General features: G+C 41.7%; 1 protein-coding gene across 6 annotated transcripts in view; it reads left to right on the top strand.

The window, feature by feature from the left end:
- Nucleotides 1-20,835, top strand: part of rbms3 (RNA binding motif, single stranded interacting protein) — a 285,229-nt gene that overhangs the window by 105,470 nt on the left and 158,924 nt on the right. For 4 of the 6 annotated variants that reach the window (XM_061058800.1, XM_061058799.1, XM_061058801.1 and 1 more), the window contains one exon: nucleotides 11,967-12,124. In XM_061058800.1, the coding sequence (XP_060914783.1) occupies nucleotides 11,967-12,124 (158 nt within the window). Of the gene's footprint in view, nucleotides 1-10,262; nucleotides 11,820-11,889; nucleotides 12,125-20,835 lie in introns of those variants that run through there. The other 2 variants (XM_061058804.1, XM_061058803.1) reach the window with 2 other exon arrangements.

The raw sequence follows: 20,835 nt of genomic DNA, 5'->3' as shown, positions 1-20,835 counted from the left end.
TTTTAAATGATGTGTTTAAAGTGGAAGCATTTGAGCAACAATCAAGAAGAATATGGAGCTGATACACACTGAATTATTATGTGATACAAATCTTACATTCTTAAAGGATAAATATGTGATTTTTCACACTTAATTAAATATAATATAAATCAAGTATATCCTCTGAAAATAACTCTGTGAGTCATGACTGTCTACAATGGGTGTAACACCCGAGTCCCACTGTCTGTGATGTTTTCAGAGTTTTCAGAGTCCTATCTTCAGTTTGTTTACATCGCCCGGACGGCCGGCTGACTCCTCCCCTCGCAAATAAAAGTTGTTTAATTGAGGGACTAAAGAAAAGAAGAATAACATACTGTACTCACTGCTTAACTGTGTTTCTAGATCACACTCATTTCAGGTAAATTTACATGCAGTGTGAAGATACGAGCATAATAAAGATCGCTAGCATTAGCATGCTAACACAACAATGAGTTGTTTTGGTTTCATGCTGGTGCTCAAGGGCGACATCTGCTGGATGATAAAATTGCATCTAAAGCCTTTAAGTGTTTAAACATCAGCATCCACTCAGTCTTCCTTGTACACCTGATCTCTCTGGCTCTAGTAAAGAAGGAACTCAGCCCCGTTTATTAGAACCCCTGTGTGAGTCCCTGGATATATTTTTCAGATGTACGTCATAAAATCACCTCTAAACTACCAGAAAGCGCTCGTTTTCTCTCCTCCCCGAGCTGATTTGTTATAGTTGTCTCAAGCCTTCCTGCCACAACAGCGACTTGTGTTTAGTGCCAGTATTTAGTCTGGCGATTGTCAGAGACGCTCCAGTGAATATATTCCTTTGGGGCCAAAAGTGACATTCCAGACCCAGTGCCACTACTTTGCATGTGAAAGAAGATGAATATTCAAAGGGGACAGGATGTGTGTTCTCTCCTCTGCATAGCTCTACATAAACAGATCTGCATTTTATCTTTTCATCTCTGTACAGTTGTGTTCTTATATGCTCTACGATGTACTGTGTATGGGTTGATTTTACAGAGAGAGAAAGATAGATTATGTAAACATCCATAAATTAAAATTTCATTCAGATAATTGCGAGTGACTTTGGAATAGTAATTTGCCTTCCAATACCCATCCCTCGTGAAAATCTGCACACAGCGCTGACTTTGTTGATCATATTTTTCACAAATGCTTGTTTGGCCTCAGAGTCTTAATATGAAACAGTCGCTTGTTACTGAGCCAGCAGGATGCAATGACCAATCAGGAGGAGAGCCACATCTCAAGTGTCTACGACATGTTGACTTATCAATAATTAAAAACAATAAAATAAAAAGGTGGTCAGCATTATGTTTCAGATTATAGAATAGAAAAAGTAATTGAGGAAATAAAGCAGAAAAACCTTAATATTATTAACCTTGTTGTTATTTCTCTCAATATTCCTTTAACGGTGATTAACCGTTGATTTATTTTAGTCAATGTTATGAGATGTTTCCACTTTGATATTAGGCTTGGTTTGATTATTGCCTTTCTGCCTCTCCTGTCATGATCTGAACTTCTCTTATTGATAGGGATTGGGTATGTTAAATTAGGAATCTAAAACTTTTGATTTTCATTCTTTTTTTTTCTTTTTTTCTTTTGATTACATCAAGAATCTTCTAGTCTACTTTATGCTTTGGCCTCAGCTTAGTCAGATCAAACATGAGATCCAACAAACCTCAAGATAACTCCAACTGTGTAAAACCTCTCTTTTAATACACTAAGCAAAGTATAGTCAGACATACAGTACGCAGTGTGTTACTTGTGCTAGCCTACATTTGTCTCAAATATGTGTAAAAATACTCCCTGTGAGCCTCCTATTTTTAAGGTTAACAATGTTCAGTTATGCAAACATCACGTATACCACCTTGAGCATCCGGCTGTGGGCACGTCATAAACACAGTGAGGTCAGTGTCAGGCTGTAACTCATGCATGAGGCTGCTGGTGAGCCTCTTTAGCTGCTCCTGCACCAATTACAGCCTTATTTATGAATTTGGGCACAGTTGACCTTCTGAAAGAGGAGACATAAATTTGTTTGTCTGGAGAGCAGCGTAACAAATGGCTTTCTGGGACAGCTCAAGCTTCCTCTCCATCAATCCGTCCCTCGGCTGGCATTCTCCACGCTGCAGCCATAACTCCTGCAAGTGGTCAGACTGTCAGCTATCTGCTCAGTCCTTTAGAAAATCGCCATGAGTAGATCTAAGAAACTCACAGATATGTGTTTGTTATCCAGACGTCTCTCCCACATTTGTTGTCTATGAGAACATTGCAGTGCAGGGTGACTGGATTGGTCGACATTTGTCTCACTAAGAGACAGGGTCACGCTGGAAAAGAGCTCAACCCACTCTCTGCTCCCTCCCCACATGGTCCACAGGCCTCTGTTTGTGCTTACACTTCCTGTGAAAAACATAACTGACTCCTGAGGAATGTGACCAATTATACGCAGAGAGGCGGTTGCCAGGAGGGAGGGCGGTCTTGATTTCATATATCTGGTGTTGTTTTACACAGAAATGAAACTTCATACCCCAGTCTTTTGCCTCCAGAGCGCATGTATTCCCTTACAGTTGCCATTTATCATCGATATAAGTGACAAGGTACACTCAGATTAGCTGCCCGAGCAGCCTACGACAGCAAATTTGTGGTCCACAATTGACAAAAGTTTGGATAAACATTTGCTGGTTCAATGTTTTTTTTTTCTGTATGGATTTGCTTATTTCTTCTTTTTTATTAATCTTAAATAAATTTCTCAAATTGTTTTGTAAAACTTGATTGAATAATCATCAGTCGAGAAGACTCTGAGAGCATCTTTTATTAATAACTCATAGTTACTTTTGCTGATAACTGTAAATGAACATGCTCAAAATGAAACTTTATTTTCCAGGGGAATCCTACTCTGCAAAACAAATGAACACAGTGATTTAAATAGGTAAAAAACACACTGACTAAAGGACATTTTATTTTAAATAAAACAGTTTTCTCCTCTACTCTGCTTACATGGACTGCGGAGCTTCTTATTTCACTAAAGTCCCTACACATCAATGATGACGTGAAGAATTATCATGATCCGACTCTAAACACTAAGGCAGTTGTAGGATGATTTTTCTTTTTATGTAACACTGACAGCACTTTTGGAAAACCCTGAACCCTGATGTTGGTCTTAAGTGGAAAACATGAGACTGATGGAGGCTAATAAAGCAATTTGATGTAATGCTGACCTGAAGCAACAACAAAAAACGGTTCTTATTTAACATCCAAATCTGATTTGACACACAGTCTGACGTTTTTCCTATTTGAGGTATTTGGTAGACTAAAGGATGAATTGTTTAACTTGAGGTTAGATGGTTTGGTCAAATCACTGACCTGGAAATAATCTCTAACTGATTAGTCTATGGAGCAATGCCCTAGAGGATCAGTCGATCAGTTAGCCACAGTGGGAACCGTCTCAGGTTCGGCACCAGGCCAAAGTTGAGTATTTAGTGGTATGTAGTAATTTTCTCTCTCTTTTCCACACTCTCTATCACCCTCTGTCGCGTCTCTGTCATCTCACTTCTTCGCTCCATCCATCCTGCAGTCTCCACTCCCACACCGGCTAGCTGCAAACAGACCCAGCTGGCCATAATGATGACAAATCAGCCCAAATATTTATGTCCATCGAGTTTCACTTTGGCTCTGCCCACAGTTTGCTCACTCTCTATACTCTTCCCCCCTCCGGATCCCTCTGCGGTGGTCACCTCATTGCAGCCAAACAGTCGTAATGGTTCTCTACAAACAGCCTTCAGCCTTGGTTATGTCACTTAAACACCAGTGACTGTTAATGTCAGCAAAGACGCAGGTTTACGTTTGGCAGAGGAGTGGTTTAGACATAGAAGTTTATTGTGTGCTTATGTAGATTTTTGTGTGGGCCTGCTGACCAACCTGTTCAGTAAATGCAACATGTTGTATCTTTTAGCAGGAAATGTGTGTTTCTTTAAGCTCCTACTCACTTTGTAGAAACTAAACAAGAATGTGAGTTGAAGGGAAACCTCAACGAGAGCATCCCTAGCTCAAAGTTAAAGTGCTAGAATTTAAATGGTTTGTCCAAGAAGAGGCAGTTTGATAATGCTTGAGTTACTACGGCTAAGAATCCTCATTAACTAAATATGCATTTCTAGACTTGTTATTATAGTACTGGATGCATGGTGCTGAACTTTGTATTGATCAGTCACTGTCATTCAGAGATGCTCATGTACCCAAACCAGCAACGGAAATGTTTTTTAAAACAGAAACCCAAAAATGTATTCTTGTGTCTTAGTGCTGCTAGCTGAGAGTTTTACCTTCGCTCACAATTGGTTGGCTATCTATGTTTTCCTGTTTTCTAGTCACAATTTTTAAGGCACATTTTTTATTTTAAAGTTAAGATCATTAACACTTTTAAAAGTAAGGCTGCCAAACTATTAATTTTTAAGTCAGTAATCATAGTAATTGCCTTTTAAATCACATGTTTTAAATTCCATTATTTAGAATTTCTAATCTGTTTTTGTTATGCTTTTATTTTGAATTTTTGTACTGTCCCCAGCAATGTGTACTTTATTTTCTTTCCTGTTTGGATAGAAACAGGCTTTTATTTTGTAATTAAAATTATGAACATCCGGTAGATCAGCTTTTTCAATATTAACTTAAAGAAGAAAAAAGGAACTTGTTACAGATGGAAAAGACACAACTTGGATATTACTTTTGGCTTTTCAACTGACAAGTGACTACCTGCTGATCCCACCGAATCAAAGAGAACTGAAAACAATTGAAACGGCTTAAAAGCAGTCATTTTATTTTCTCCTTGTGTTTCCTGGATTCCACCGCTGTTTTAAGGACAGCCAAGTTATGTTGTTTATTTACATTAATGAGCCATCTCTGCTAGATGTCTTAAAGTAAAGTGATGCATTACAGACATGTTTTCCTCTACATTATACTCCTCTTTCTTTCCTTTAATGTCAACCACTCCACGTCTGAACAGATGACTCTTTGTTTTCTAACAGGGATGCTACATAAAGCCCGCCTTGTTTACCTCCATGTCCTTTCTGTCAGATAAAATGTATGCATCCTATCTCTTCCCCCATGTGGAGAAAAAGATATGGCCTCTATTTTACCTCTGGGGTTCTGTATCCAGACACAAGGGTCCTGACATGGAAGACAGCATCCGGCTCTTATCTGCCCTAGAGAGAAAGCGAGAGGGAAAAGAAGAGCCAGTGGGTGGGAGAGAGAGAGAGAGAGAGAGAGAGAGAGAGAGAAAGAGGATGAAGAAGATATAAGAAAGGAAGTAAGAGATTTAGGTTGTAAAGACATGAAAGGCAAGAGAGAAAAAATGAGAGCTCCATCAATCATCTCGTGCTTTGAGGAATACTGGAGATGGACCAATCAGCATGTTTCAAATGAACCCCTCTGCGTCATTGTCCACAGCAGTGTTGGTTTACTAGCGTCCCAGGTCCCGTGGTGTTTTGTTTTTACTGTAGAAGAAGGCCCGCAGGCGAATCAAAGCCCGAGAGAAACATTCAGAATTACTCAGGTACTTTAATCTGTCTGTTTCTCATCTATTTTTTCTCTTCTTTCTTCTTCACTGTTTTTTGTTCTTTAGACCTGTAACAGCATCTCTACTCTGCTCTTTCTCCATACAAAGAGCTCTCACTCTTCCCTATTAGGAAACATTTGGCTGTAGAATCAGCAGCGCTGCTCTCCCAGGTGAGTTGGGGATGATTTGCTATTCACTCCTCTGGCTATGGGTTTCCTTCGACAGGCGTAGACAAAGAGAGGAAAAGAGAGCGAGGCGTGAAAACCAGAGGCAAAAAAAAGAGGACAGGCAAAAGCTCTCTCTCCCTTCTGCGTTTCAGTGTCCCTCCCTCTTCCTCCCCAGCATTAAGATGCAGCGGCGGTTCTCAAAACACATGTTTAAGGGCTAAAGGTTTGGAAGCAGCTATCCAGGATGGATGGGGGATTTGTGTTCTTTTTTGTGCTTAGCGGCTGCTGTGAATGCAGCCGACCGCCGAGGTAGCTGTTGGTTCTGGCAGTTTGGAAGGGATGCCTCTGGGACTGTGCTTGTCTTTAAGAGTCTTTGCACAGACTTTGCCAGCATGAATTAATGGAGGATGAGCTGAGAGGCTTTTTTCTTCAATTTAAAGAGACTGCTTGTCATTTTTTGTGGCAGGCTTTTCCTCTGAATATGTGTGCCAGTGACTTATTGAACCCCAACACACACTCACAGGCACTTCTCCTGCACAGTGACAGCTGATGTCGGGTGGTGGCGTCCCGGCCGTGGGAGGTTTGGGCTGGGTTGGGGTTGGTTTACTGATATTGACAGCATGGCCTTGTCTGGCCTCTTGCCAGTGTTGAGCTAGCTCTCGCTGACTGCTCTGGCCTCCTATAAATCAGGGCCAATTACCACAGTAGTGCACAGCCGCCTCTCCTCCAGTCGCAGCCCTGCCCTGCAGAGTGCAGGGAGGCAGGGAAGCCACAGCCCTGCTTTCAGTCCAATTACTGCTACAGCTGCCCTCCTCTGTTTGGTACACATTGTGCACACACACAGTAAGTTTTGGCTGGTTTTAGTACAAGCCAGGGAAATCGTATCAGAAGATATTTTCAACTTGGAAGGAAAAGATAACAAACACACCACGTCCAGAGTTGTCATGCCAAAAATATGTAAGGAATTTCAATTTTAAATGTTATTGTAATGACATTGCTACTACTGCCTGTGATGCTGAGATTTTTCTTTTGAAGTCACTTGTCACTTAGCTGCAAACAATCTGAAAAAATGTTGAATTATTAGCGATGGTTACCTTTAATTGGAGCAAGAGCCCGTCGGATATTTCAGTGCAAAGACGATATCGGGCGGGTATTAGCCTTTACAGATATTGATTTTGGGATGTACGATTATTTATTGTGCCCATAGGAAATGTATTTTGACAGGACACATTATGCAAAACCACAATACTGGGGATGATTAAGAAATGCTATCATTATTGTGTGAGTCCAGTGAAGAAATATTAGTCATTAAGCAGCCTTCAAATCATGTTCACATGTCCTATTGCACGATCCAGGTGGAAAAGTTCTCTGTTTATTCCAGCAGAAAAAGTCACTGTATCTGCTTCCCTATCAGTGATTGATGAATTCATGACCTCTGAAATTGGTTTCCATGTCAACCTCAAAAAATCCCATAACTGTTGGGCTTCAAATAGGAGCGCATTATACAGTGTGAGTAAGCTAGCTGAAGCACATCTATACTGGATGCATTGAGATTTCATACAATGTAAAAAGGCTCTACATACAGTACAGGAACATGTGAATAACGCTCAGGAGGTGCAGGTCTATGTTACTCTCTGTGAGAGAGAGAGAGAGAGAGAGAGAGAGAGAGCTTTGTGATAAAGCAGTGTGTTGTCCTTGTGTGGGTGTATGAATATACTGATCAGCGCTGTGTGCCCTCAGCCTATGTAACGTACGCTAGATTTATCATTGTCACTTAATATCCTCATAAACATTCCCTGCCATGTCAACCCCCACACACACTCACTCTCTCACACACACACGGCTGGCTCTGTAAATTGGGCCTGTGTAAACCATTCTGCCCGTCTAAAATACAGTGCGGCAAATTGAAATCCCCAGTAAGCCTGTGTAGCGGCATGTCACAGCTGGGTAGGGAGGAGGTAGAATAGAGTTTTTTTTTCTCATTTACCACCTGGAGGTTTTTGAAGTGTCATAACCAGCTATTCCCGCACACTCTCTTCTGTTTTTTTTTCTTCCTTTAACTCCTTCTTTCTTCCTTTGTCTGTCCCTCCCTTCCCCTTACTGTTCCTGTTTCCTCTCTAGCTGAAATACCCTTTGTCAAGTGTTGTATTCAATCCCCATCGTTCTGACACACAAGGATTTGTATTTATTATATATTTGAGAAGCGGGGATCCTACAGGCTGACAGGCTGAGGATAAACAGCAGTCACAGAAACGTCTGGGAAGAAAAAAACAAGCTCGGTTTATTAACCTCCTGTAGGGCAACCAGAGGAAGCCGAGAGAGAATTCGATTTATCACTAAAAAGAGGAAACGTTTTGGGTTGGAGATGTGTGCATGTGGGTTGAAGTAACATGTTCCTGCATTTTTCAGGCCCATGTTTGTTCAGGCTGTGCAATAATAATAAAAAAAAGTATGATGAGCGCTGGTCACTTTCGACTCAATACAGATCTGACAGCCTATCACACAGCGGGAGAAAAACAATAAGCTAGTCATTCTACACAAGATTTTGATAGTTTGCATTAAAACCATTACTACTAACTTCTTTATTACAGTGCAAGAAACATCACCATCCTTTTTAGAACTTGTCTTTGTGAAACTATTAAATATAATATGATGAAAATTCTAAAGGTTTTTTAACTTCAATTCTAAAAACACACAGATATGGTCTAAAGACTGATGCACTTAATGATATTGATGTGAGTAATAATCCTCATGACGATGATAACAATGATATTGAGAATATTTTTGATGTGAATTAGAATATTTCTAATGAAGACGATGCTGTTGTTGATGATGATAAATAAAATGCTTAGTGAATTACATCTATGCACAGCCTGTCAGCACCGGTGTCCAATCTGGCTTGAATCTTTTTCATTGGCACTAACTCGTGTTGTTACATCCTGTCTAGATCCTTGCTTGTGTTGTTCTTACTCTTAAGACGTACGATACTTTGGCAAACATTTTTATTCTAGTCATCACCCAAGCAATTAGCAATGTGAGCAGAGTTTGCGGGAGCTCAACCTGCAGCCCTGTAATCGGATCTGAAAATTAAAGGCTACATTTTTTTCCCCCTGCAAAAAAAAAACAAAATCATTTTTTTGAGTGTTTTACTCTTTTGGTGGCACGCCTCTATTTTGCTTATTCTTCAAATCTATCCTTTGCACTCCTTTAGGCTACTGGAATAAAAAAAAAACTATTTTTTACGTCTTGCCACAAATAGAAGAAAAAAAACACACCATTAAATCCATAAGCCCTCAAGAATCCTACATTAAACCCACTAACCCCATCCCATCATCCACCAAACCATTGCCCCTCCTCTGGGACCTGAAGCACCCATTCCGTTCTTCATCCTTGGGGACTCTTTTGGCCTTTTTTTTTCTCCGCCCCTTGGATAACTTCGCTCCCTGACTTCTCATCCAACATTGTAAGTAATGGGCTGGTTTTGACCCTCCATGCCTCGTTGTGTAAGATTTCAGCTTCTGACCTTAAAAAATGAAAGCAAATCAATAGGGCGGGACGCATGAATTCCAAAGCCCAGGATGCAAGCCAAAGCACGGAGCCCAGGGAGGAGCGGTAGGAGGAGGGCTGTGTGTATTACTGAGGGGCTAAAACAAAGAAGGAAAGCTAAAGAGAGAGGCTTTCAATTAACCTTCAGCGCTGACAGTCTGTGTAGTCGCCTGTTTGTGCTGCCTTGTAAGTGTCACACAGTATGGTAAATGCTTTGTGGATAATTTAAGCTACAGTGGACTTACGGGGAAGACTAACAACATGGGACGAGGGGTGGGGAGGAAAAGGGAGGGGTAAGGTGAAAGTCCCAAAGTCGAGGTTTGAACTGCAGCTGTGCACATTCCAGTGACTTTGTGTGGGAGAAAATAACTCCCATGGAGCACTCAGGAGATTAAATTCTTCCACACTTGGACCATGACATGAAAACGTTGAGCGATCAGGGGCTAGTTCTGCCGCTTTTCATTCTGGCATGTGCAAACAAGACTACCAAAACAGTGTGAGGCACAATGGGCTGGAAGACAGGGGAAATGTGTGTCTGTGTCTTTATCCACTTATTGTAGACTGACTCATCAAAATCAACAAAAAACAAAGTCACTGGTCAGTGGTCAACTTGGGGTCAGTCCTATGTTCCCACATTTCTAAGATTTTTCTCAAAATTAAGTCTTGTGTTCCTACATTTCCCTTCAAATTAAGCATATCCTTCCACAAGATTTTTTAGTTTAGTTTGTTTATTTAAAAAGACAATGTGCACTTACATTAAATGTTTGGGCGCACCAGATTTAGCTAAAAGCTACATTCCATCTGTAGTCCATTGCTACTGGATAGTAGGTTGGGTGACTACACAATTGGGAAATTTATGAAAAAGGAAATGTGGGAACATAGGCACGCTCCCGTCAACTTTGACTGTTCCCACAAACACTTGACATGGACATACCCTTCAGGACTTGAGGCCTGACTTGAGACAGTTTGAGCTGCCTCTCAGGACTAACAACAGGTTTGACGATGGCTCATTGGCTGTAATTACTGTTTTGGTTTCTGCCTGAAAAAGTAGATTCTGCTGTCACGTGGGATTTGTGCCAGTGTACACAAAACTAAATGTACAGTATGTGTGTGTGTGTGTGTGTGTGTGTGTGTGTGTGTGTGTGTGTGTGTGTGTGTGTGTGTGTGTGTGTGTGTGTGTCGAGCTCAACACAGCAAGCGGCTGCCCATCAGTTCCACTTAGCTCAGCGTGGTAATTGGCCGTCCATTGATGGACGTGCCTCCCTCTTCACGCTCCGGGGACCCCGGCTCTTTGTCTGGGGAGAGAGAGGCAACACGCTGGCATGGCACACACGCTTAAAATAGCGCATCAAATCAGCCATGCTTCGGCAGCCGCTGCTAACGTGTGCGGCGTATTGGGGGGAGCTGATTTCCAATGTGTGTGTGTGTGAGTTATAAAGTGTGCATGTTTTTTTTTTTAACACCAGAGTATGAAGTCCTGTTGCTCACTGGAGGGAGGATAAAGGGTTAAAACAGTTAACTGGAGCTGGTGACGGTATTTAGTCATGTCCCCTCTCTCCCTGGCCATTTTATTTTTTTTCATTTCTGTTCCATCCATCACTCGCTCACTTTATTGCAGTATGCATGGTCTCTCTCTCTCTTTTACCTCGCACACTTCTTGGTCTCTCTCCCTCTCGTCCCGCTCATGCCCACAGGGCCCGCTTCTCCCTCTCTGTCACTATGTGCAGTGTCCCTGCAATAGAGATCTAAAGGGGCTGTGAGCAGGGGGCCCTGACTCTTCTATCATAAATCTACACTAACAGCACAACAGACACATGAGCAAGCAGGGGAGGGGGAGAGTGAGAGGAAAAGGGAAGAGAGGGAATCACATATCTAACACATTTTGAATACATCTTGGAAGATGGAGATTAAACTGAAAAAGGACGTTGGTACTGAGATGTTTATGCAGCAGGCTGTGGAGGATTATTGCGTCGAGATGTGACACCCTGTGAGGTGTAAATTGTTTTACACTGTATTGAAATTGGTTTTGAGGGTATGAATCGTAAGCAGGAAGTTGGCATCATTTAAAGCTGTTAGAAGCTGCTGGAAGTCTTATGAACTCTAATTTTAGTGAGACCCCTTGGTGACATGTTTACTTAAAATAAAAAGTAGAAAAGTTTGCACTTATGACTTACTAGAGGGGGAAAAAAGCACTCTGACAAAGAACTTCATTTGCAATTTATTGCTATATATAAGCAAAAAAAAAAAAGCGGTCAAAGGAAGTGAAATAAACATGAATATTTTCGTTCTGAATGTGTCAACAGAGCTTTTCTGACTTCTTTGTCACCTTTGTTCTCTTCTTAAAGAAAAACTTTTCCCTTGACTGAGGCTAGATGTTTGATTTCCTGAAATTTTAATCATTAATTTTGCTGCCAAGTTGAATGTTTTCAACTCTCTCTGACCCTGATCTCAGTCTCTCTTCTAAAAAAAAAAAACGTCTCCCCTCATAATTGCAGTGACATTGTACTGGTAGTGGCTTCTGTATTTTAGAGAGATTTGTTTTTTTTTTGACTCTTTCTTAAACTTTCGTCTGCTGTCTCGAAAATGTTACCTTATTTATCGTTCAAGTGTTTTCTGACTTGATCGTCCTGTGTCTTAGAAGTGTTTGTGTTAAGTCTTTCCTCTCTTCCCTCTTCTTATCCCAGCAGCCCTATGCTCCTCCCCCTCACCCCATGGCTCCTCCCAGCCCGAGCACCAACAGCTGCAGCCAGGGAGGGGCAGAGCAGCTGAGTAAGACCAACCTGTATATCCGAGGCCTGCCACCTGGGACCACCGACCAGGACCTCATCAAACTCTGCCAACCGTAAGTTACTGTTACACTTCCTGTTAAAGAGCCCATATTATGCCCTTTTTGGGGTTCATATATTTAATCTATGTAACTACTTTTGTACGTTCACAATAGCTAAAGTTTGAAAAAAGTGTCTGTTTTCATGTACTGCTCCTCTTTGCTCCCTCTGCGCTCTGAGTCCATCAGCTACACTCTGTTGAGCCCACACTGTTAGACCTCACGTGGGCCAAGTCTGCTCTGATTGGTCTGCCGATCCACTCTGTCGTTATTGGTTCAGTTGCTCAGCACGCTTCTCGGAAATTTCAACATGAGCTGCTGGGCTTGCCACAACGAGCCAATGGGCTTAGATCAGTGATCTCACACTGACAATGACGCCGCACGGACAAATTTTTATCGAGGGGGGCTAGAACCGAGCGTTACATGCAGCTAATGCTACAGCTAACAGGAGGACGTAGGAGAAGCCACATTTCCGCAGACTTTGAATTTTTGCACATAGATGTGCCTAAACATGCACAGGATAGTTGGAAAACACATTAAAGGGTATATAAAACCAGAAAAAGAAGAATATGGGACCTTTTAACACAAACTCCCCCCTGTAACACATGACACTATGAGGCGGATTTCCTCTGGCTGGGATTTGATGTAAATGTTCCCAGCATACATTGTTTCCAGCTCCCAGCTAATGTAACTATAGCCTAAATAAATGTCATCTACTTCAATTTATTTAATGTGGAAACTTGACTCTGAAAAAACAAAAAATCATGTTTCCATTCTTTCTCTGGGAGTTTATGTTCATCATTATGGCTGAGAAGTGATATCCATTCTGAGAACTCAGAGCCACTAATTCAAACTGTCATCTTTAAAAGCATTTAATGGAAACAATATCTCAAGTTGAGTATGATTAAGACTTTTCATGGGGAGGGAAAACTCTCCTGTGCTGCCTGGCAGTCCAAATGAGTGGACAGGATCATATTTCAGTTACTGTATTAAATGATGACAGACTGAAGACACTTGAGACGTTTTGTGTGAAGGAAATCTTTACTTAGAAAAGATGGAAAACCAATGTATGTTTAGAAATATCAAGGATCAAACCGGGTACATGCATCTGTGTATATATGTAATAAATATTGTTAAATATTTAAAGAAAGAGTCTGCTATATACTAGGCATGTAATTAGACCCCTGCAGCTGTCATCTCGGTAGACTATTCATGTAACATATACAAGAATGACATATTAAACCTCTAAATGCCAAACTGATCAAACTCAAAAGTTCACCTCTGAGGAGAAAATTACAGGCTGGGGGGAAAAAAAAAAAGTCTATGCACAATACCTTGCACACCTCATTAAACCGCTACCAAATGAGTGTATTTTAGGGACACACACAAAGGTACTCATAAAGCCCTGCCAAATGTTCTTGATAGAGAAAACACGGGCACACACACCTGCCTGCACACAGCTCAATACGGCCTAATAAAGCTTAGATTGGACCACCTCCCTCAGGAATCACAGACCAAGACCTCATCAGGCTGTAACAAACAGTCACAGGGGCTTTCTCTCGCTCTGTGTCTCTGTCTCTCTCTCACACACACACACACACACACACACACACACACACACACACACACACACACACACACACACACACACACACTCTCACACGGACACACACAAGCCGCTTTGTTCAGCTCCATTAGGCCCTTTCACTTCTAAAATGGTGAAAAGGGGGTCAAGATCATTAATGGAGACAGGGCCAATAGATTGTGAAATACAGGCCATGAGCGAGTCTGTCTGGTTGCATAACCTTTTCTTGGCCACTTTTCCAGAAATGTCCCGGTCAAACGTAGCCAATTATTCAATGATGCTTTGGAGACGGGAACATGCTGTCCAGTATATTTGGTAATGCTCCCAGTAGCCGTGTCAGAAGTCATGCATTTATTCTTGATACTGACCCATCAAAATTCCATTAGCCTGAGAGGCGGCCCGGATAAGATTTGGAAAAGCACTCAGCGTTTTGACATAGCATATCTCTCTGCTTAGCTGCTACATGCACCCAGTAGAGAGTTTCAATTTAATTTCTAATTCCATATGATGTTGAATATTTTGAGCATACATATTTGGAAGGGCAAACCATGTCAGAGCTTATGTAAAACATCCCAAGCGTTGTGCATGCTTTTGACTTCAGATTTGCATCCTAATATATAGCTTTTCCACTGTGTGCTGTATGCAAAGCTTTTGACTTTGTCTGCCATCGCTTGGATCTGCCTTGCTGTCCTCTAGTGTCTGTCCTCTTGTTCAACTGCATCCACAGCTCCTCTCCCATCCTTCCCTCGGTGTGTATCGCCTGCCTAACTGCCCCCAAGGTTGCCCGAGGTGTGCTGTGCCAGTAAAAATCCAATGCCACTGAAACTTTAATTAGCCAGACCGTGTTTCAGTGGCAGGCGGGTGGCAGCATTCTAGAAAAGGTCATGCGGCTGTTCTGCAGTCTGCAGCACCCCGGGTTCCCCTCAGGTTTCCCCCCAGATGCTTAGTCCCCCTCAAGCACCCAGTGCCTGCTTTCCTGGCCCTGAGCCTCATCAAACCCCGATTATGGAGCTGTGTTAAACATAAATCCTCACATAATGTTGCATTTTAGATTATTATATATTATAGAACTCATGTATGCTGGCTTAGTGATTCCTACTCACCAGTATAATGAGCCTGAGTGTTTGCATGCACATACTCTTGCACAGATCCATGTGAGTACTGGCAGAGAGACAAATCAAAGCTGATTTGTTGGCCTGGGTTTGTTTGGTCACACACATTGAAAAGCAGCTCTTGCCGCCCTGGTTCACCACTATCTCAAAAGCAAACACGCCACAGCCAAAGCGATGCATTCTTGACAACAGGCCATATTGTAGCTGCTTGATTGCAGGCTGTTGCACGCCGCCTGGGAGATGCCAAAAAAATAAATGCCGTCCATTGTGGTTATGACCCCGTCCGCGTGAACCGTAATATTGTATTGCCAAGATTCTGTCACATTTCCAGTACCCTTTATCAAGGCCTCACTAACTGTACAAAGTTCATAGTTTCACTTTTACTACAACAAATCAGAGCTTTACTTTTCTGGATACAAACTCTTCCTTAAATCTGTTCAATGAAAAGTGATCATTTTATACTGTTCTCCTAATGTATAATTCACTACTAATTAGAAAGGTTGATTCCTACCACTTATTTTCCCAACAGTGTTGCAACATAGAGTAAGTAAGGACGCTGTGTCTTGCATAAGGATGTAAAAGCTGATCAGCTCAATCATTAGCAGCAGGATGTTATGGCTCTTAATATTGGTTCCATTTTTGGTTTTTCTTTTTGGCAATACTGGCTCTTAAATGTTGACCATATGTAGAAGTTTTTTTTAATCTACTTTAAAGATGTCTAGAGATGTCATGTTTAGAGTCCAACCCCAGCCCTTTTCACCCAGGTAACCAAGCCTTAAATTGCAGAACCCAAACATCCATTCAACAACTGGATATTCGATTATTTTAAATACTAAGGGCCAAGATTTCTTTGTGACCAGTCAACTTCCTGTGGTCACAGGGAGCAAAAGTAAAGTCCGAAGTACACCAAAGTTCTCACAGCGGTTGGAGTTACATGCCGCGAGCTGTTGAATGAGTGATTAAATGGATTCGGGTGGGTGCTTAATCTCTGTTTTATTCAGATGGCTGGTTGTCGGGGTTCTCTGCAGCCGTCAGACTGATATATGGGCGTAGAGAAGAGGCCAAAGGAGTGGGAAGGGATTTGTTGGCTAAACACCCAGATAGTGAGAAGCCTTCCTGCTTGCCTTGCTGCCTGTATGATTGGACGGGATGAAGGGATGGAGGGACGGGGAGAACAGCCGGTTCTCTGGGAAAAATTCCTTGGCCGTACCAGCCACTTTGAGGCATTGGGCCAACCCTAAGCCCAATAGCAACCCCATCCAACTCAAAGATAGGTGCAGCCAGCACATCCAAAACAAACCTCTAACCCTTTAAGACTGACTTTATAGGCACACTTAACAGCTAGCTATTATGTAGCACCCAATCCACCGCCCAGGAGAGGCATTGAGAGGATGGAAACAGGTTGTTGGATAAAGGGTTTAATGGTAGAATGAGAGGGGTTTCATATTTTCTTTACAAGGGCCCGCACCTGGAATAACAGGGACAAATCAGTTCACATTTTTTTGCCAGCGGCCCAAATCCATAACTCATACTGCCATGAAAGCAAAAACCCCAAGAGGTACCTAAAGCCCCCTGCTTATAACTTCCTCCTATTTCTTCTTATGTGCTTGCTCCTTTCCCTCCTTTTTCTTTTGGTTCTCCTCACCCCATATTTCGGTCCTGGACCAGCCACAGCTGTGCCCTCAGTCACACTGGCTTTTGCCTCTGTGCCACGGCTTGATCAAACGAATAGAACGAGCCAAATCAAGAGCTAATCACCACCAATTGTCCAAATAACCTTTCCTGTGTGTGCTGAGGGAATGGTAAAGGGGGAGCTGGAGACTGAGAAGAGAGAGGGGGGGGAGAGAGAGACATAAGGTATGCTAAGTAGAGGAGCTGAAGGGAGGAGAAGAAAGGGGTGACCCTGGGACCACCTGTTTTATGGAGCAGTGGTCTGGGCACTCAGCAGCGCCACATTATCCCTAATGACTCTCTGAGGTGCAGTGTTGACATTAGCTGACTGGCTGTCTGTGCCAGCCTGTCCCGTGGCTCTGATTCAGAAAACTGACAGAAGGGAGATGTGTAAGCAAAGTCCAGCCGTGTACTCCCTATCATCACTCCCACCACTATACATTAACCACACTGTACTAGAGCCACACGGACACATTGGCAAGTAGCACCTGTCCTTTGTTGCTTTTACAAACATGTCTGAATTCCACATGTGAGCCCGTGAGTAAAAGGAATTTTTGAGATCAAGAAATCATTTCAAGCTTCTGTGAAGAACTTTTCATTTGTATTGATTTTGGCAACCCATGTGAAAAAGTAATACCTCATATCTCTTTGCTGACTTTTTCCTGCACATGGGTAGTTTTTTATTCTTATTTATTTTTAAACAAAAAAACTTGTCCTGCTGTCTTTTTAATTTAGCTATATTTTGGGCTATTCATTCTTTATTAATGGGACATTGGATAGAGTCAGGAATGAGAGAGTGGGGCATGACATAGGTGGGAAAATAAAATGCAGATTGGATTGGAGTCAAACTTGAGCCGCCTGCAGGGAGGACAACAGCCCTCGTACATGAGGCGTACAACACAACCACCATCGTGCTGTCTTTAAACAGCAAACACTATCACTCTCACTTACTCTCCCGTGGGAAATGTAAATAAAGGTTCTTTTGGCAGCTACCATGCGGCACCGATTTCAGGCATTAAAAATTACTTTAAAGAATAATCAGTCTTGTCATTGTTGATCTTGTCGGCTTTTGATGGTCACATAGGGGCGCTGGTATCAATTTCATTCTATTTTATAACCAGTCAAGAACTCTTCACAGGAGCTTTAAGGCCCATTGAACTAACCATAAGTCTACTGTTTGTTGGCTGACCTTAGTTTTAGAGTATTATTTCAATTATATAATTTTCAGTTCAGTGCACATTATCTTACAGCTTCTTAAAGAGCAACATTACATCTTTCTTTTAAAGATGAATTTTTAGGCTCTTGATGCCTATATTTAAAGGACAGGACTGTGAATAGAGGCAGAAAAGTGAGAGAGGGGAAAGCTGTGCAGTCAATGTTGAACCCTGCGCTGCCTCTTTAAGGATATCGCCTCTATACATGGAACACAAGATGAGTGTGGTTTGAAAATATTTCTATTAATGTTAAGACTAAATATCAACAGATCTTCTATTAAATTATTTTACTTTGAACCAGCTCGCAGGGGAAAAGCAAAGTTACATTAAAACAGATGTTTTTGCTAAATTACAAAATAAACTAATTGAAGTAAAACATCAGTGTTTGGCCGAAGAGTGCTCTTTGAATCAATAACAAATTAAAACAGAAGATGGAGTCAAGGTCTGTTTTTTAAACCAATAAAATAAAAAAACAAAAGGAACAACATCTCTAATACCCAGTGTTTCTAACATAAAACAAATCCTTACATGTTTGTGTGATTCTAATCAAACTATTACCTGTTCCAGTCCAGACAAACCAGTTCTCTATGAAACATTTACAACACTAACAAACACAGGCACAGTGGTCGAGATGATCACAACGAAGCTGCACTCAGACTGATGGCTGGCCAAGATCTTGAAGGGGAGAGTTGGCTGATGCTCTCCTCTGATTGGTTGATTGTTTCATTGCGGCTGCGCACCAATCAAGCCTCTTCAGCCAGCAGCACAGGTGGTGATCTGTCCTGGAGGATGCACACACACACACACACACACACACACACACACACACACACACACACTCCAGAAGAGAGGTCAGTCACACACACTCTTATGAGAGGCTGGTATTGGTTGAGTTGTTATCCTCGCTATGAGTTGCTTTTCATGTTGGAAAATCTTTATTTTTTTCCTCATCTCTCTCCACCTGTCTTTTTGAAACCTTCTTCTCCTCCCTCTAAAAACCCTAACACACCCTCTTCAAGCCAACCATGGCGAGTCAAGTAATGCGTCACTCGGGGCAGAAACAGATAGTGGTGCTTAACCTCTGCAAAGTACCGAGACAGCCACAGGAATGCCCAAACTAAACTACTCCTACAGCTCCGGCTTCACGCTGAGGAGAAGCATCTGCTATTCCTGGAACCACAACCCTCCACAGCGACTTTCTCTGTGTGTGACAGCCTTTCTTGCTCTCTTTCTATCCCCCTTTCTGTTTCACTCTCTACACTTCTCTTCTCCTTTTTATCCTCTATTGCTCTCTCTCTCTCTCTCTCTCTCTCTCTTTCATTTTCTCCATGTGCTCTCTCTGCTCCAACAGAAGGGCCGATGTCATTTCACCGTCCGGGGCCAAACTGTCTAAAATGCTCCGCCTTTTTCCTCCCCAAACATCGATTTTACAGCGAGGGTGAGCACAGGAGCTGATTTGGCCTCCGGCTAGTTTTTTGAATTATTTATCCCCCCATTACTGTATACATGACACGTAGACAGTTTGCCTATTTAGAGGCTGGAGAAAGCTTCTCTTCCACTTTTTCACTGGAGCTGACTCTCTTAACAGTTAATGCTCTGACAATAATTATTTTGTATAGCTTCAGATTCTTATTTAGTGTGACTTTCGGTCTTGGATTCCCCAAAATGCACAAGAACTTTTAAATGGGGGTAAGGGTAATCTCCTTAATTTCACCTCAGATTTTACAGGGTAAGCTAAACTCAAAGCAACAATTTCAGTGGTCAACACACTGCTCTATGAAACAATGTATTGTTCTTCCCCCAACCGTGCATTTTATCTTCCTCCAGCAAAACTGCTGGGGACAATTAAAGCTACAACAGAAGCGGCAGCAGGACTGTTTTACGACTGATTGACGTGAGGGACAAAACCTTAGATCACTGGACTCGTCCCTCTCCTGACTTTCTCTTTCTTTTTAAGAAGTATCTAGAAAGCAGCAGCAGCAGCATCCCGGATGAGACGTGTTCATCTGTGCGTGTCAGACAGCATTGCATGGCATGTGGGTTTGACAGGTTGGACAATTCCAAACAAACAGGGGCTACTCTGCAGGGCACTGAAGAAGACTTGGGTGTTTCTGTCTCTAGAAAGAGAGATAACCAGATAATGCTTCTTGTTACTCATTCTTTTTCTTTATGCAAACTTGATTAACACACACACACAGACTGTAGTTCACTTTCCCAGACTTAGTTTTGCAGACTTTTAGGGCATTGCATTTTTACAGCAAACATCTTTCCTGCATCGACTGCATTTTCCTCTCAACTTTCTCTACCTGAATATCCTTCATAAATTCAATATCCTTGTAGCTGGGCTGATAATTGCCTTTCACCAAAGTTTTATTCAGAAGCAAAAACCATCAATCATTTTTGTTACGGCTTATTTTAAGCAAATCTCACTTAGGCTATAAGAAAACCAATATTACACAAAAACATAAATCAACCGGGCCTCCTTCTAAGCCTCCAGTCCTGTTTTCTATGTTTCGGAAATCTCTGCAACCTATTTATAATGTGCGCAATAGTTGTGCTGAGCTGAACTTCATCATCCAAGGAAGCTGTACTTTTGCTATGTCCTTCTAAAATGCAAATATGTCTCTGTATATTCTTAATATGCATACAGTATACTGTACTTCTACTTATCATACATTTGAGAAAAGCAGCAGAAGACACATTATTACTGTGTTCATATATACAGATAACACGTTAAAGAGCACCATATACGAGGCAGCTTGTTCTCAGAAACAAAACATCAAAAAGGAGAGGTTACCATGAAGACATTTGACTTGTGTGTGAGTCATATCTGCCGTCATTCCTGGTTTTAAAGAATAGCCAGCTAGACTGGATATGGCCCAAAATGTAATTAGTTCTTCCTTGGTTTGTCCAACACCCTTCCACCAAATTTCCTGAAGGTTTTTTTTTATTTTTTTATTTTTTTATTTTAAACCTGCTGACAGACAACTTCACCAAAAACATAATCTGCTTGTTGGTAAGGTATTTGTGGATGATTTACAGAAAACAATATACACATTTTTCAACCTCAAGCTGGACTTTATCCAAATCCAATCTAAATAAGTCAAACGTTGTATTGCAAAGATGCCCGCAGCTTGGTAAATTACC

This window comes from Labrus mixtus, chromosome 16 (genome assembly GCF_963584025.1).
Source record: "Labrus mixtus chromosome 16, fLabMix1.1, whole genome shotgun sequence".
Taxonomy (NCBI): Eukaryota; Metazoa; Chordata; class Actinopteri; order Labriformes; family Labridae; genus Labrus; species Labrus mixtus.
Note: the sequence above shows the minus strand (reverse complement) of the source record. Positions and strands in the feature narration are given on the sequence as shown.